The 16,953-nt window shown below is 45.9% G+C and overlaps 1 protein-coding gene across 23 annotated transcripts in view; it reads left to right on the top strand.

The window, feature by feature from the left end:
- HHLA2 (HHLA2 member of B7 family) overlaps nucleotides 1–16,953 on the top strand; it is a 61,597-nt gene that overhangs the window by 19,545 nt on the left and 25,099 nt on the right. For 4 of the 23 annotated variants that reach the window (XM_083174209.1, XM_083174212.1, XM_083174206.1 and 1 more), the window contains 3 exons: nucleotides 1,621–1,676; nucleotides 5,932–5,973; nucleotides 15,417–15,512. In XM_083174209.1, coding sequence (XP_083030335.1) covers nucleotides 15,461–15,512 — 52 coding nt within the window. In that variant the 5' untranslated portion in view covers nucleotides 1,621–1,676; nucleotides 5,932–5,973; nucleotides 15,417–15,460. Of the gene's footprint in view, nucleotides 1–1,620; nucleotides 1,738–4,239; nucleotides 4,366–5,931; nucleotides 5,974–7,699; nucleotides 7,742–15,416; nucleotides 15,513–16,953 lie in introns of all 23 variants that reach the window. The other 19 variants (XM_083174202.1, XM_083174203.1, XM_083174200.1 and 16 more) reach the window with 8 other exon arrangements.

The raw sequence follows: 16,953 nt of genomic DNA, 5'->3' as shown, positions 1-16,953 counted from the left end.
AAGGGGAAGGGGGGAGGGGGGGTTAGATAGGTAATATCTAAATAGTTGGGTGGGTGGGACGGGAGGGATAGATTAGCTACTTGGCGTAGATTAGTACATTTTTTAACTGATGGCCACTAATCTAATTCCTCTTGAGTTAATCTATTTTAATATAGGTTGGGGAAGGTTGCAATTATTGGGATCTAAGTATGCCTAGGGTTGGGTTAGGCCATACAGGGTGGGTTTTTTTTGGGAGGTTTGTGTTGGGAAGTTTTATTTTATTTAACTCTATTTCTACTCTTGATTTGGTTGCTCAGACACGATGTGGCGATATATATTTAATAGCTATTGCAACGGTGATTTATAACTCTGACATCTCTATGGCTATTCTCTTAACATTGGGAGTGGGTTGGGTGACTCCGAATGGCGCCTTCAGTCGCTCAGTCCACGACCACTTCCTGATACAATATTTTGCTTTCTACCATGCTATCCTAGCTGCCTAATTCTGTGCCAATTGAGATACTTGAAATATGTATCTGATACTCCTGCTACTTGTCTTGGGAGTTGTGTTTTGTCTCTTGTTTTTTTTTGTCTTGTTTTCCAAAAATCGAAAAAAAAAAATACTTAATAAAAAAAAAAAAAATCACATTACATTCCGTCTGTTCATCACATTTCAGTTTGACATTTTACACAGTTAACCTTGTTTGTTTAAACTATCACACCTTCCCTCACGATTTAAGGTTGACCTTCTTACTTCCCTTCTTTCACTAAAATGGGGGTTCATTATTTAATGTTTCTTGTATATACCATGTAGTATCTACAAATTAATTTCTAAGAGCTATCTTCATGGGCGGCAACATTATTTTTATATATGGTAGCCATATTTCAAATTATTTTTTTGTCAATTTCTCTTTCTGGAGCGATGTCTCTGTCCAATCCATAAGGAATATTTGAAAATCCATATTATATTTGTATGTATTAACCTTTGGTGGACTAGGGTCATCGAGGCTGGAGTAGTAGTAATCCATTACTCTAGTATAGTTTTTTTGTTGCTGCCGCCATTTTTATATGTAATTTTTCTGTTAGCTGGTGTTAATCTCTTTTGATCTTGTGGCGAATATATTCCCCAGACTATGAGCAGACAATGTTGATGGACTTGCACGTCAGTGTCATGACTGGTGCCAGTAGCTTCAGCACTAGTAGTAGGAATTGTTTCCTGATCTTTTATTGTTTGTCCTCCATTCTGGACACTGTAATGTGAATGAGACAGGACAATCTAAATTGGACGCCATTCCCCCATACTCAAATGGGCAGGATGGAGGCAAAGTCAGATCCGCAAAGCTGTGTGCACTTACGCACTGTAGTAAATCAACTCCTCATTAATGTCTTAATGTTACTTTCTGGGGTTTCAGGTCCAGAAGACATCTTTTTAAGATGACTACACAAATTGTAAGATGGAAACTTGACATTATAACGGTTTATGTTTGCATTCATTGGGGTCAATAGACTGATACAGATCAACTTCATTTTAGTGTTTAAGACTATCAGGTCCTCCAAGACAACTAAAAGTCACTTTAACTTTTCCATCTTCACTGCAAAATTAAATGACCACATAATCCCTCCTATCGTACCATTTTGCAGATGCTGACTGCATGTTGATGCGGTTCTCCCGGCTCTCCGTACACGCTCCACGTTTGGTAAGGAAGATGATCTGGCTGCAGCATTGAGTATATATTGGAGTGGAGAGACATATATCAGGTATTCCACATAGGAGGAGATTACAGTAGTCCAGTCTGGAGGTAACCAGTGTTCCCCACCATCACTGACCACACCATCCAAGTGTCTCCACTTTCTCTTCCAAACCAGCCCACTGTTACCATCTTACTGCCTTACACCTAGAATCCTCTGCCAGTCCAATCACAGTGATCCCCTTCCAGTTAGACCAGCGTTCCCACCTCTCACACGTCATTGTCCTCTTCCTATCCTGCACTGTACCAGTCAAAAAGTGCCCATCTATCCCAGTATCCCAACATCTCACTGACACCCAACCCAGTGTCTCTCCAATACCCTCCTCAATCAGACCATTGCCCCATGATCATTTAAGTGTTCCCCAGCAAGAACCCAGAAGCAAATTCAGTCATAGTATCCTCCCTTTATTCAGCCCAGAGTACTCCCTTCTTCAGCCTAGTGTTTCTCCCTCCCATTCCTATCAAACTGCAATTCCCCCTTCCTTTCCAGGTCCATAGTCAATAGGTCGACATGCACTAGGTCAACATTGGCAAAAGGCTGGCACAAGCAAAAGGTTGACATGGCAATGGTCAACAAATAAAAAGTCCAGTAAAATGCTGGAAAGCAATGTAACAAAGCAATGAGGAAAGCAAGTCAGATGCTTGGTTGCATAGGGAGAGGAATCATCAGTAGAAAGAAATAATAATGACACTGCATAGGTCATTGGTACGACCTCATATAGAATACTATGTCCAGTTCTCAAGGCCATGGAGGAGATTCTCTAAACTAAAAATGCGGTAAAAAACCCCGTTATCGGATTTTTACTGCATTTTGGGATGCTCTAAGCATCCACCGCCGGGGGGCATTGCCAGAAAAATCTGGCGATGCCCCATAGAAGCCTATGGGCTTCTACCGCAACCCACCGCTGCCCCACACTGACCCCCCCTCACCTGTGTCCGGGCAGCACAGAGTTGTGCTGCCCGGACCTGTGACCTCCTCCTCCCTGCACTATGATCCTCTTCCGGGTGCAGGGAGGAGGAGAGCCCAGAGCAGCAGCAATGCCGGGTAAGGGAGGGAGGGGGGAGCCGCCGGGACCAGCTGGGACCCGGCGACTAACTGTAAAGGACAGCAAGAGCTGTCCTTTGCCATAATTATCGCATATGTAGAACATATGCGATAATTATGTATGCGATGGGGGGTGGAGCTGGGCCGTGATTGTTAGAAAATCTCCCCCTATATCTCCAGAAGGACAGTACAGAGAAGTACAACTAAAATGGGGCATAGTCTGCATCACAAAACTTACCCAGACAAGGAAAAAAAATATCGCAATACAGTATGTATAGTTTAGAGCAGAGAAGCGAAATGGGGAGTGATGGGGTGGGCTATGATAGAAACTTTCAAATATATTAAGGTTTATAACAAGGTCCAGGAGGGAAACCTTCGACAATTAAAGACAAATATTAGAACACGAGGACGTGCACTGAAACTGGAGGGAGGGAGGTTCAGGAAAAATTACAGAAAGGGTAGTGAACAAGTGGAATAGCCTCCCATCAGAGGTGATAGAGGCTAAGACAGTGGAGCAAATGAAACATGCATGGGATAGACATAAGGCTATCCGCAGCAGGTACAAAGGCAGCAGAGACCTGACATCACGACAAGTGGCAGCCCCCCCTTACGTGCCGGTAGGAGCTGTTGTTGGACCTTACAGCTCACGAGTGACCTGTAGTGGAAGGGTAACCAATCTGTATAAAGTCAGCATGTCAGATGAAAGGTTCCTGGATAGGGGCAGAATCCCTGTATCCTGTAGGATGCATTTTATTGGACTAACATGCTGTAGAACCACTGTGTAAGCAGGAATGGGGAACCTTCGGCCCTCCAGCTGTTGTTGAACTACACGTCCCAGCATGCCCTGCTACAGTTTTGCTATTTGGCCATGCTAAAACTGTTGCACGGCATGCTGGGATGTGTAGTTCAACAACAGCTGGAGGGCCCAAGGTTCCCCATCCCTGGTGTACAGTGACACTGGGTATGGCTTGGGTGACCCATGCATAGTCACCTTATTGCACCTGCTGTAGCAGGGTTCAGCTTTGATTTGTTCTTCTTCTCCATGGTTCCTTCCCTCCATATAATTATATGCCCTAATAACACTTACTGTATATACTTTATAACTTACCTTTCCTACTGAACAACCCCTTTCAGAGACAACAAATATCAGAATGAAGCATTTCTGTGATTAGTCTTTCTTGTTGGACAGCTCTGTCAAAACATGTTGCAATGTTATCTGTCAATAATTTATTCATTGGCATACCATTCCTCAGACGTCACTGGCTGGGACTTTTACTTTCTGTTTTAAATGTATACACAACACTGAGAAGGAATAAACAAGACAAGTGGAAATTGCAATATTAAGTAGAAATGGCTTTCAAATATTCCAGAAGTACATTTGTATTGTGATTACTATTACCAGTAAAATGTTGCTGCTAGATAGACACACATACATGCACACAAATATTCTAGGATTTATTTTATTAGGAGCCAATTAACCAACAGTGTGGGAGGAAACCGGAGTACCCAGAGGAAACCCACGCAAGCACTGGGAGAATATACAAACTCTGCAGTTAGGGCCATGGTGGGAATCAAACCCACGACCTCAGTGCTGTGAGTAACTCCGTCAACTATCAAGCTAATGGGCAAGATTTGTGTATTCAACTGCTATTTCCATCTTGCTCACATCATCCCTATTATTGGTACATGAATTCAGGTATCCATTTAAATTGTGGGCAGATTAGAATGTAGGGTCCCATTTATTGACAAGTTTTAGCTATTTTGAATTTCATTGCTTATGATAAATAGTGTTACAGCCAGTCAGCTCCTGTCATGTGTTTGAAAACCAAAGCACAGTTTATATTAAGCAGTGAGTTTTAAATACCGTAGTTTAAACTCATTGATACACAAGCCCCATAATACTGTATCTGGACATTTTAGTGAAGGGGGGCCAACACAATTCTCAATATACCTTCATTAAACAGGAACTAGAATACACACTAATAGGTAAATTTACTATAGCTTCTAAAAATAAAAAGGTGATGTTGCCCACAACAACCAAACAGATTATATATAATTTTCTATGATGCTAAAGAGAAATGATAGACCGAATCTGATTGGCTGCTATAGGCAACATATTTTTACTTTTAGAAACATTCATAAATTTACCCCTAAGAGCCTGATGCATTGTTGTACGCAAACCCATTCAGCAATTCCGATTATGATCTTCCCGGCACATCTCCCTCTCCCTGTTATAGTCTGTTCTCCACTCCTTGTCTGTCACCACCTGCTTATCCTTCTCTCTCCCCATCTCCCACTGCCTGTGCTTGTCATTCTCTCCCTCCCTATCCTTTGAGGCCACGCCCTGTGCAGTGAAGCTACACCCATTTCCTTAGAGCGCTTGCACTCTGGCATCGATATAAACCCCCTGTCCCCTATCATGGTGCTCCCCTGTCTTTTTCTCCTGGATCCACCCTTGCCACTTCCAGTTCTGTCTCTGGGGCTGCTGATGGAAGTGGTGTTTAGATTCTCCTACCATATCAGCAATTATATAGCTTTGTTCTAGAGCACCTCCATAACAAAGTATCAACAAGTACCTGCCTTGTAAATGTAATCTTTTCTTGTTTTTACAATGTTTTACATTTTCAGTAATTTGTGGAAAGATTTAAAAATATATTGTGTTTTTTGACATGGTACTGCTTCAACTACACAACCGTTTAAATAATCCTACTTTTAAACTATTTCAAATGTGGACATTGTGACAAACTAATATGAATATCGTACTGAATAAATGTTTAGGTCAGTATACTGTATGATGCAGTTTTGCAATACTGTATGGCCCTTATTCTGGTTCACTCGCAAAAACCAAATGTAACATGTGCAGAGAGTTAGATTTGGGTGGGTTATTTTGTTTCTGTGCAGGGAAAATACTGACTGCTTTATTTTTACACTGCAATATAGATCTCACTATGAAGCAAACCCCCACCCAAATCTAATTCTCTCTGCACATGTTACATCTGCCCCACCTGCAGTGCACATGGTTAAGGAAAGAATTTGCCTATGTGAGTGAATCAGAATAATGGGCAATGTATGGTTACCACAGTACAATTATCACTAGGTTACATTCCATGTTTCTTATTCTATGACAAACCTATTTTATTTGTTGTGTTTTGAAATAAGGAACACAGAGATTAGGGCGAGGCATAAGGAACACAGTGTAAGGTAAGAAATCATCTTCTCCAGTACTCTTCTACTATAGTATACTTTTATATTTTTGGGGTCAGTTAAGAACTACGTGAGGCAGAAATGTAAACAACCATGAGGTAAGTTAGATAAAGCAGCAGTCATCACTGGTAATGGCACTTACACCTATGCTTAAGAAGAATATCTAGCTAAAAATGGTGTGCACACCATATAAAATAGGTCACAGCTCTCGCTACATGCCAATGCAGACATCAACATACCTCACAACTGTCCTGCTTATAGTCCTGCTACTTGGACATTGTTCCACTCGCTGGTTGCAGTATCCCATGGACATGCGGGCAGGTTGGAGGAGCCAGTGATTACCACTGCTCTGCAAAGCAGCCAGTGATCACTGAATAGATGCCATATACATGCTCACAACGTGGGGAGGGGAGCCGGGGGGCTGCTCAGTGAATGCTGTACACGCCCCCAACTTTTTGAAAACTGGGGTTGTGTCTCTCACTCGTGCCCCTCCACCTGAGACAGCACCCCTTTGTCATCCATGGTCGCACCCCCAGATTTGCTAGTCCTGCATCAACAATGAATAAGGTTCTCCATCTTCCCCGCTTCTTCATTCACCATCTTCCTCCTCTCTCCTTCATTTATGCCCCTTCCTAATTCCCTTCCAGCCTTATCTCTCTTGCTAAGTCACGTGAGTGAGTGCCAGTCTGCTGAGCCCTGTTCAGGGCCGGTGCAAGGCACCGGAGCGCCCCAGGCGAGTCGGGGTGGGGGCGCCCCGGTCCTGGGGGGGGGGGGGTTTGAGGTTGGTACCTGTGTAAAAAAACTTGCGTCCCTGCTGAGTGCTGGTGCGTGCAGGGGTGTCCGTGCCGCCGGGGGAGCCTGCGGCGCTGTTATTGTGTATAAGCTTGTCGCGGCCAGCGGGGTCCCTACAGTGAATATAAAATAACTAGCGCTTCCCGCGCCGCCGCGCGCATAGCGCTAGTTATTTTCTATTCACTGTAGGGACCCTGCCGGCCGCGACAAGCTTATACACAATAACAGCGCCGCAGGTTCCCCCGGCGGCACGGACACCCCTGCACGCACCCGCACTCAGCAGAAACGCCGGGGACGCAAGATTCTTCACAGGTACCACCGTGCTGGGGGTGAGGGGCGAACTGCCGCCCTCCAGGTGCCGGCGCCCTAGGCAAATGCCTAGAGCTGCCTAGTGGTGGCGCCGGCCCTGGCCCTGTTGATGGAGTTTCTGCTGAGCATTGATATGAAGTAGAGAATGAGAGAGGGCATTGGGCAAATCCAGTGTATAATATAATTATATATAGAGAGAGAGAGAGAGAGAGATGTGTCCTCATAGGGCCAAAACACCATGCAACTTGAGCCGCCAGGTCCTGTTCAGCTCTAACTCTAGCTCTGCAGGGGTGTGGTCCTGGGGTGCACACTGGTAATGAGAAGTACGGAGACCTTTCAGTAGTACTGCATGCAAAGACTAGGTTGCAGGTGCACAATTCAAACTCCCAATTTGTTAATAATAATCATTGCAATAAAATTTTTAGCGAGGTTCTTCACATAGTTGTTTGCCCACTGCATCCAGGTGACCTCATTAGTCGGGCAAGTCCCTAACATTTTGAGGGGTGCAAATCTAGGGTGCTGGGTACCCCCAGAGTGAAGCAGCTGAGTGACCCCAGTGCAACAAAAAAGTGAAAAAATATAGTGAAAAAAGTGAGGATAGTGAGTTGTGTTTTGAAATAAGGAACACAGACATTAGGGCGAGGCATAAGGAACACAGTGTAAGGTAAGAAATCATCTTCTCCAGTACTCTTCTAATATAGTATACTTTTATATTTTTGGGGTCGGTTAAGAACTACGTGAGGCAGAAATGTAAACAACCATGAGGTAAGTTAGATAAAGCAGCAGTCATCACTGGTAATGGCACTTACACCTATGCTTAAGAAGAATATCTAGCTAAAAATGGTGTGCACACCATATAAAATAGGTCACAGCTCTCGCTACATGCCAATGCAGACATCAACATACCTCACAACTGTCCTGCTTATAGAGGACGAGAGGATGGTGAAAGAGGCGAGAGAGGATGGTGAAAATTGGGACTGCAGATCTCCCCAGCCTGCGGTAGCCAATGAGGACTGCCACTCCTCTGGCACCCCGTGTTAGCCGGGGGTATAGAGATGATACACTAGTGGTTAACCCTTCAAGAGCTAAGGCATGCGGCGGTGTGCCAAATACAGTGCCGTCTGAGTTATTGCCCGCTCTAGAAGGTAAGGAGGGAGCTCATACACAGCGAGCAAGGCAGGCGGCAGCGTGTCAAGTGTCAAGTACAACGCTGTCCGTCTTATAGCCTGCTCCTAATAAATACAAGGTAGCGGCAAAAGTAAACAGAGACTATGGTGAGCGGCGGCATGCCAAATACAACGCCGTCCGACTTAACACCAGCTCTGTAAAACAGCAAGTTGCAGCGCAGACGTTTCACGCTGCAGCCTGAGACAATTAGTGAGCCCAGTGGAGACTGGCGTTCACTCGGTCTAAAAATAAAACTGGACACAATCAAAATGCAGTATAAGTGGGAAGGGGAAGAGGGAATAACACACTGAGGGTTAGGTCAGTGTACACTTCGCAAACAGAGCTTCATCAGGACCAGTGAAACAAAACAAACCATAGGGATAAAAGTAAATATGAAAATAAGTTCCAATGGCCCTTATTCTGGTTCACTCACAAAGGCAAATTCCTTCTCAACATTATGGACATTATGTTACATACTATACTGTACTTACATAGTAGTTTAGGCTGGAAAAATGGTCTATTTGTTATATCCCTATATATAAATTTGTGTATTTTGATTTAATTTTGCACAAATTATGATTGTTGATTGTACTCCTGAATGTTTTTAACCAATAAATGTTTGTCCAACCTTATTTTAAATGTATTTATACTTTTATAGTGCCGACACCACCTCTCCATGAAAAGTGTTCTATTGTTTATTTGCCCTGACCGTAAAAAAGTTTTTCCTTCTAAGGGTACGAAATCTTTCCTCTAGTCTAAACGCAAGCGCACGTGTCCTAGGGTCTTTCCTCAAAGCAAATCAGGTGCCCGACAGAACGTTATATATATTTGTTCATGTTAAGCATGATAAAAGTCAGCAAAAAATTAGACGGTTCTCAATGATAAATTATATTTATTAACTCTAATAATATAAAAGGTAAAAAGTAATGAAATATAAACAATAAAAAATGGTGAACATAATATGCAGAAATAATACAGAATATTGCAAGTGTCACATAAGTGACATCATATGAGGTATTTCATTAAAATGTCATTTGGTAAAAAGACTGGGTATAAAGGTAAACATATTATCATTTAGGTGATCCGTTGATATTATATGCTGCTTTCCCACTGCAGACCCGTTTTAGTTTACAGGTAATCTTAAATGGTATTTAGCATTCCCACTGCAGCAGATTACAGTTTCAAATGCCATTTAAGTACCATTCCCATTGCAGGTAAAACGTTTTAGCTCTTCAAAACGTTTAGTGCCTGTGACAATGGGTCAGGCCTGTCTTTCCTTGTTGATATATATATATATATATATAGATAGATAGATATCTATCAACAAGGATAGACAGGCAGCTTGGAGGGAGTAGAGGGGGGAAGCTGTCCCCGGGTGCTGTGGGGGTAGAGGGGGGAAGCTGTCCCCATGTGCTGCGGGAGGAGGGGGGTCCCTGCTGCTGCTGAGGGGAGAGGGGGTACCTGTCAGCCTGACACGGCGCTGCCGCTGCTGTATCTCCCCCCCCGGCGGCCGGTCCTTGCGGCGTATGTACAGTCAGTGTCAGCGGTCCCTCTGGCGCAGGGGAAATAAGTACTATTTCCCCTGCGCCAGAGGGACCGCCGACACTGACTGTACATCCGCCGCAAGGACCGGCCGCCGGGGGGGAGATACAGCAGCGGCAGCGGCCGCCGGGGGGGAGATACAGCAGCGGCAGCGGCCGCCGGGGGGGAGATACAGCAGCGGCAGCGGCCACCGGGGGGGGGAGATACAGCAGCGGCAGCGGCAGCGGCCGCCGGGGGGGAGATACAGCAGCGGCAGCGGCCGCCGGGGGGGGAGATACAGCAGCGGCAGCGCCGTGTCAGGCTGACAGGTACCCCCTCTCCCCTCAGCAGCAGCAGGGACCCCCCTCCTCCCGCAGCACCTGGGCACATCTTGCCCAGCGCTGCACGCTGTGGACCCGCTGCGGGCTGAAAGTGGTTAATCTTTCAGCCTGGCAGCGTACACACACGGAGATGATTGCTGAAAAAAATCATCTCTACCGTTTAAAGATGCATTCCCATTGCATCTTAAACGGTAGATTACCGTGCAAAACCCTGCTCTGAAAACGGGTTGAAATACCGTTTAACTTTAAACGGTATTTCAACTCTGGCGCTTTCCCACTGCAGCCTTAAACGGTATTTTGCCCTCAAAAATCGGCAAAATACCGTTTTAAGGCTGCAGTGGGAAAGGGGCATGAAAGACTTATAAAATTGGAAATATATTTCCTTAAATTTATTGTAGAAAAATGGGAATGGTATTTGTGTATTATCACGGCGCCCCCGATTTACATCGTAGGGCATTGTATCGGTCGCATGCGATCGCGATGCGACCGATACAATGCGATGCGATGTGACCCGATTTTTTATTGTACAGCCACCCTGATCGGTGATTACTATTTTAAATGCAGCCCCATTGTTAACGCCACCCCCACTATAAACGCCAACCCAAAGTATGGCGAGCGTGACCTTTTTATACCCCCACTATCCACGTCGGCGTGGAGTTGATTTTATATAGTGTGGCGAGTGCAGTGAGGCGAGCAGACGCGGATTACTTCACATGTATTCCACGTCCCCTCGTGGGGCTCGCTGTGCTCGCCACGCTTTGGGCTCGGTGGCTACACTCAGCCCTTAAAACCCTCAAATTGGGTCCCATCGCATCCCTTAATTAGTGGTATGCGATGCGATGGGCGCCGTGATAATACACAAGTACCACGGGAAGTTCCCAATCAATATGTTTGAGATTTCCTGATGGCAGCCACTTGTCCACTGGTGTGCTTGTTTAGGGATTGGGCTAGGTATCCCAAATAGATGGTCATTCACTCAACCAGTCTCTTGATGAGTCCGTTCTATCCTTCAATCTGCTTCTCCCTCCACCTGCCCGCTCGATCCTATCCCCTCCAATATTATCCGTCGTCTCTGTCCGTCGGTGTGCTCTCACCTGGCTCACCTCTTTAATCTTTCCCTATACTCTGGGATCTTCCCCTCCTCCTTCCCCAATTCTCAAAAAAACAAATCTGGACTCCAACTCTCCATCCAACTACAGGCCCATCTCCCTCCTCCCTTTTGCCTCCAAGCTCCTAGAACGTCTGGCCTATAATCGTCTCCTAAACCACCTTACTGCTAACTCCATTCTAGACCCTCCAATCCGGGTTCCGCCCTTTACATTCCACTGAAACTGCCCTGACCAAAAGTCACTAACGATCTACTATCGGCTAAATCCAAAGGCCTCTTCTCTATCCTCATCCAGCTTGATCTGTCGACTGCCTTTGACACTGTTGACCACCCTCTCCTGCTCAACACTCTCCGCTCCTTTGGCATCACTGGCACGGTCTTCTCCTGGTTCACCTCATACCTTTCCGATCGCTCCATCTCCACTCTGAGCTCCTCCTCTCCTACTACCCCGCAGCCATTCGGTGTTCCCCAAGGGTCAGTCCTTGGCCCTCTCCTCTTCTCCCTCTACACCACCTCTCTGGGCACCCTCATCAGCTCCTACGGCTTCCATTACTACCTTTATGCTGATGATACCTTAATCTATCTCTCCTCCCCCGACCTATCCCCATCACTCCTGTCCAAGGTTTCCGAATGCCCCAAGGCCATCTCAGCCTGGATGACCCAACGCTTCCTGAAACTAAACATGGCTAAAACTGAACTTCTAATCTTCCATCCCCCGAACATCCCCTCTTCCACCACTATCTCCATCAGCATTGGTGAAAACGAGATCACCTCCACCGACCAAACTCGCTGCCTCAGTGTCATCATTGACTCCTCCCTCTCTTTCACCCCCCACATTCGTGCTCTCACAGTCTTGCTGCTTTCACCTCTGCAAACATCTTGCGTATTAGACCATTCCTCTCCACTGACGCAACCAAAATTCTCATTCACTCTCTTGTCATCTCCTGCCTTGGCTACTGCAACATCCTTTTCTCCGTGCTACAGTACATCTCACCCGCTTCGCCCCTCTACAATCCATTCTTAACGCCGCTGCTAGGCTCATCTTCCTCTCCCGCCGCTTTACCTCCGCCGTCCCCCTCTGTCTAGCTCTTCACTGGCTCCCCATCATTCCTTTCCGAGTTCTCCTTAAACTCCTCACCACCACCTACAAGGCTCTATCCTCCTCTACCGCTCCTTACTTCTCTTCACTGATCTCTATCCACACTCCCTCCCGTCCTCTTCGCTCCGCCGACGACCGCCGCCTGATCTCTCACCTAATCACCTCCTCCCACTCCCGTGTCCGAAACTTCTCTCGCACTGCCGCCCTGCACTGGAACAACCTACTGCCACCCATCAGGCTTTCTGATTCCTTTACCTCCTTCAAGCGCTCCCTCAAAACCCACTTCTTCCAACTAGCCTATCCCTCCTCCTTACCTCTTTCGCTCCTCCTATCCTGCCTACCCTACCCCTCCATCCGTTCCCATCCATTCCTACTTATCCTATTGTTTTCCATTTGTCCACCCACCTCCTTTTAGTCTGTTAACTCTTATGAGTAGGGCCCTCCTTCCTCACATACTCACCCTACCTCTTTACCTCACCAGTGCTCCTGCCCTGTTCTTCCCTTCCTCTACTTGATCTTCAGTCTCCTCAACAAATTCGACACCTACTTCCGAACTGATGCTGATTTTAGTTCTACCAGCTATACCCCCATTTATGCTGTATTTTATCAACACACCCTGTACATTGCCTTGTAATTTGTTTTTATTTGCTATGTACGGCGCTGCGGACACTTTGTGGCGCCTTATAAATAAACAAACTACTATACTTGATGAGGCTCTAAGATTTCAGGATGATTGGATTGGATCACAAACGATTTGTAGTAACCCAATGAGAATAGTAAAACTGCTCAATAGCATTATGGATAAATAAATGGTTTGAATACCAAAGGTTGGCAACATCCCAGTAAGGTTTGAAAAAAAGCTCAATGCGTTTCCCTGGATAATTGTAGCTTCCAGCTTCTTCAGGAACTTGCTCACACATACACTTTTTTTGCAGTCGGTGGCGGGAGAGCGGGCTGTGCGGTCTGGCGCCGGGACCAAAGGAGAGCGGGGTCAGCTGTGTAGCAGCCACTCAGCAGATTATGCTAAGTAGGGAGGCACTCTTCCCGCTCAGCATCCTGTCTGCTATGTAGTGTTTTTGCTGGCTGCCGGGAGGTGCAGGGTAGCAGCAGTGTAGTGTGCGGGAAAAAGGGTACAGGGTAACAGCAGTTTGTGTGTGGGGGTTGTAGGGCATGGTAGGGAGGTGTAGTGGAGGTAGTGTAGTGTGTACATGGAGGTGGTGCAGTGCTGTGGTCACACCCCCTCCTGGGGGGCCCTGGGAAGTTGTTGTACCGGGGCCCAGGATTTCTCTTGGCGGCCCTGGGTGGACCATACTGCTAGAAGCTAAAGTAAAGGATGTCAGTCGCACTGGAGAAATGTAGGTACTTGTGTATTATCATGGCGCCCGCAAAATCGGCCACAATCCGCGCCCCCACTTCAGGATCGTTTTCCACGTCCCCTCGCCGGGCTCGCCACGCTTTGGGCTCGGTGGCTTGCTGCGCTCACCATGCTTTATAAAATCAACTCCACCCCGACATGGACAGTGGGGGTATGAACAGGTCGGGAGGACGCGTACCGCGTCTGCTCGACACGCTTTGGGCTGACTTGGATAGTGGGGGTGTGCAAGGATGGAATAGCATGCAAATTGGCAGGAAATCGTGGAAAATCGGATACAAATTGGCCGCGAAATCACATCGCGGATCGAATTGGCCACAAATCGGCCGCTAAATCATATGCGATAATCGTATAGATAAGAGATAATAGATATAGATAAAATCGGGTGCCGTGATAATACACAAGTACTGACATTTTTTCAAAATCATACAGTTTAACCTCTTAATTATCATAAAGACTCGGATATATATGTTGTAGAGGTGTGCTACCACAAGATACAAAAAATACGTCAATTTAAGGGTCTACAGGCAGTGCACAAAGAAGAAGATAATCAATTAAAAAAACATCAGGTTTGTTATCCTTTTTTTAAATTTGTCCAATTATGTCTTTATTGTTATATGTTTGCTTTTATAGTCTTGCAGTATTTTAGTCTGATAGATCAATAAAAGTTATATTGTAATTGATTATCTTCTTCTTTGTGCACCCCCTGTAGACATACTTTTCTTTACCCTTAAATTCACACTGCTGGAAAAGCAGCGGCCACACTTGGATTCTGCTGTGAACCACACTGGTGCAGCTGGTGCTATGCAGGGCTTGGAGCCTGGCAGCAGACATCTCCATTGCCTTTTGGAAGTTATGCCCCTGGTACACAATGCAATGCGCAAGCCTGTAGACTAATTGCACACAGCATACCTCCCAAAAGTCCCAGAAAACAGTCCCGCGGTGGGGGGGGGGGCTGTTGGCAGTCCCCTTTGTCAGCTGCTGAACAGCGATGAATAAACGCTGTGTGCATGCGCGCAGCATCTATTCCCACAACCAGGGGGGCTGGGGGCATGGCTAGAGGCTCACAGAGCCTCTGGGCCATGCTCCCACAGCGGCAAAACGAGGGCATGTCCCCGTGCGAAGACGCAAGTATAGGCCACACCCCTTTTCCGGATAGCCACGACCCCTAATTTTCCTGTGTCCCTCTTCAGGGACCATCATAGTTGGGAGGTATGCACACAGGTATTTACAAATGCAGCAGTAATTGCAGAGAATATTTGGTGCCTCGAAATTCATTGTTGGCGATGTAGTCAACATTGAGCATGCAGCACAGACAACAGCTGGGGGGGTGTCGTTAAAGATGCGTGTGAGCTTCATTAACAATATCATTATAATTCATATTGTTAACAATATATGGTCTAGTGTGGGGCTGAACCCTTTGAGTGCCAATTGAATTGTCAAAATTGGGGTGAAAATAGCCAAACAAAAATTCATTATATTATTCATTATTATTCATTATTATGACCTGTAATGTTTACCTTTTTATATAAAAAATGTGAGTGACGCTGACATTTTAAGCTGATATTTTGCACATCTCGCACAGAGATGTTGGCACGCAAAAGGTAAAGAACTTTTTATCTTTCACTTCCTAAGCGTTTGTTGAATGTTCATTAAAAGTAGAATCAAGCAATTGAAAATAATGTATCTTCAAAGCTACAGTACAGTGACACTGTGTTGTGTATTCTATAGGGCACATCCTAGCAACTATGAAACTATGATTGGATATATCTACAATGCAGTTTTTCCTATTCGTGGTAATATTTGAGGGTCTGTGGCTAGTTCAAAGTAAGTCATTTTAATTGTAAACTGTCATTATATGTGCTACATAATTAATGTGTAGTTTATATACCTCAGTTTAATCTAATGTCATTGTCAATCCGTATTTACATTGATTGTTTTTACATCACCTGTTCCACTAGACATGGGATTCTCATTGTTTATATGCTTGTTTTTGTTCTGAGGATGTTTTAAAAATCTCCCTGATATAGACCAAACCAGAGGTGGAACAAGCGAGATGTGGGCCCACGTGCGAAAATATGGCTTGGGCCCCCTTCAACACACACAAAAAAATGCATTGTCTTTTTGTTTTGTAAACTTCAAACTTCAAATTTAAAGCCCATTACACATTATACCACACACTGTAGTGCCCATTACACATTATGTCGCACACTGTAATGCCCATTACACATTCACACACCATAATGTCCATTACACATTATACCCACACATGTAATGCCCATTACACATTATGCAACACACCAAAATACCCATTACACATTATACTGACACACAATAATGCTCATTGCCAAAGGTATTACATGTTTATTGCCAGGGGTAGTTACATGCTAATTGCCCAGGGGGATTACCTGCTCATTTCCCAGGGGGATTACATGCTTGTTTCCCGGGCAGATTACATGCTCGAGCCAGGTCTCCTCCTGCATCTTGGCGCACGCCTCCCACTGCAGTGGCGTAACTATAGAGGGCTATCCCCTGCACCCTCTTGAAGATTTTTTTTCCTTTTTCTTGTAATTGTCTGCCCCCCTAAGCATCCCGTAATCCGTTACCTGTCAGAGCTTCTGTAGAGGGGGAGGGGGGAGAAATTGAGATAGGGAAGCATGAGGATCAGAGAGACAAAAAATAAGGGACATGGGGCAGAGAGAGCGAGAGAGAGAGAGATGAATTGGTGAGCGAGAGTTGAGTAAAAAAGGGTACAGGGAGAGAGGCAGAGGAAAGAGGGTGAGAAAAGGATTAAGTGGGAGAGCACAGAATGGACAAAAAAAGGGGAGAGGTGAGAAGAGAAATAAAGAAGCTGGGGGAGAGAGAAAGAGAGTAGAGAGGTGTATGGAGGGGAAAGGGAGGGGTGTGGGGAAGAGCCTCATTAACACCTTCCGCATCCCCCTCCTCCGATAACTTGCTCCCTCACCAACATTAAAAGCTGTGTAGCTTCAGCTCTTCCCGATACGGAGATCTGTTCCCCCGCTGACCACCGTCGAACCTCATGCAGGGCCTCCTGTTCTGCCACAGGTCTGCTTCTCCCACATTGCCGCTGCCAGGCCTCATGCTACTCCGTGCACTGGCACTGGCAGTTGCTTCCGGGCACAGTAGATGCTGGCTCTGCTGCAGCCTGCATATTCAACCCAGCACCGGGTTCCCTTCTGCTGCACGGTGGCCGGCAGCCACTGGCCGGGCAGAGGCAGGGACTAAACTGCTGTCGACAGCGGGCCCC

This window comes from Crinia signifera, chromosome 2 (assembly GCF_055691185.1).
Source record: "Crinia signifera chromosome 2, ASM5569118v1, whole genome shotgun sequence".
NCBI classification, from domain to species: domain Eukaryota; kingdom Metazoa; phylum Chordata; class Amphibia; order Anura; family Myobatrachidae; genus Crinia; species Crinia signifera.
This window is presented reverse-complemented; position numbering and strand designations above follow the sequence as displayed.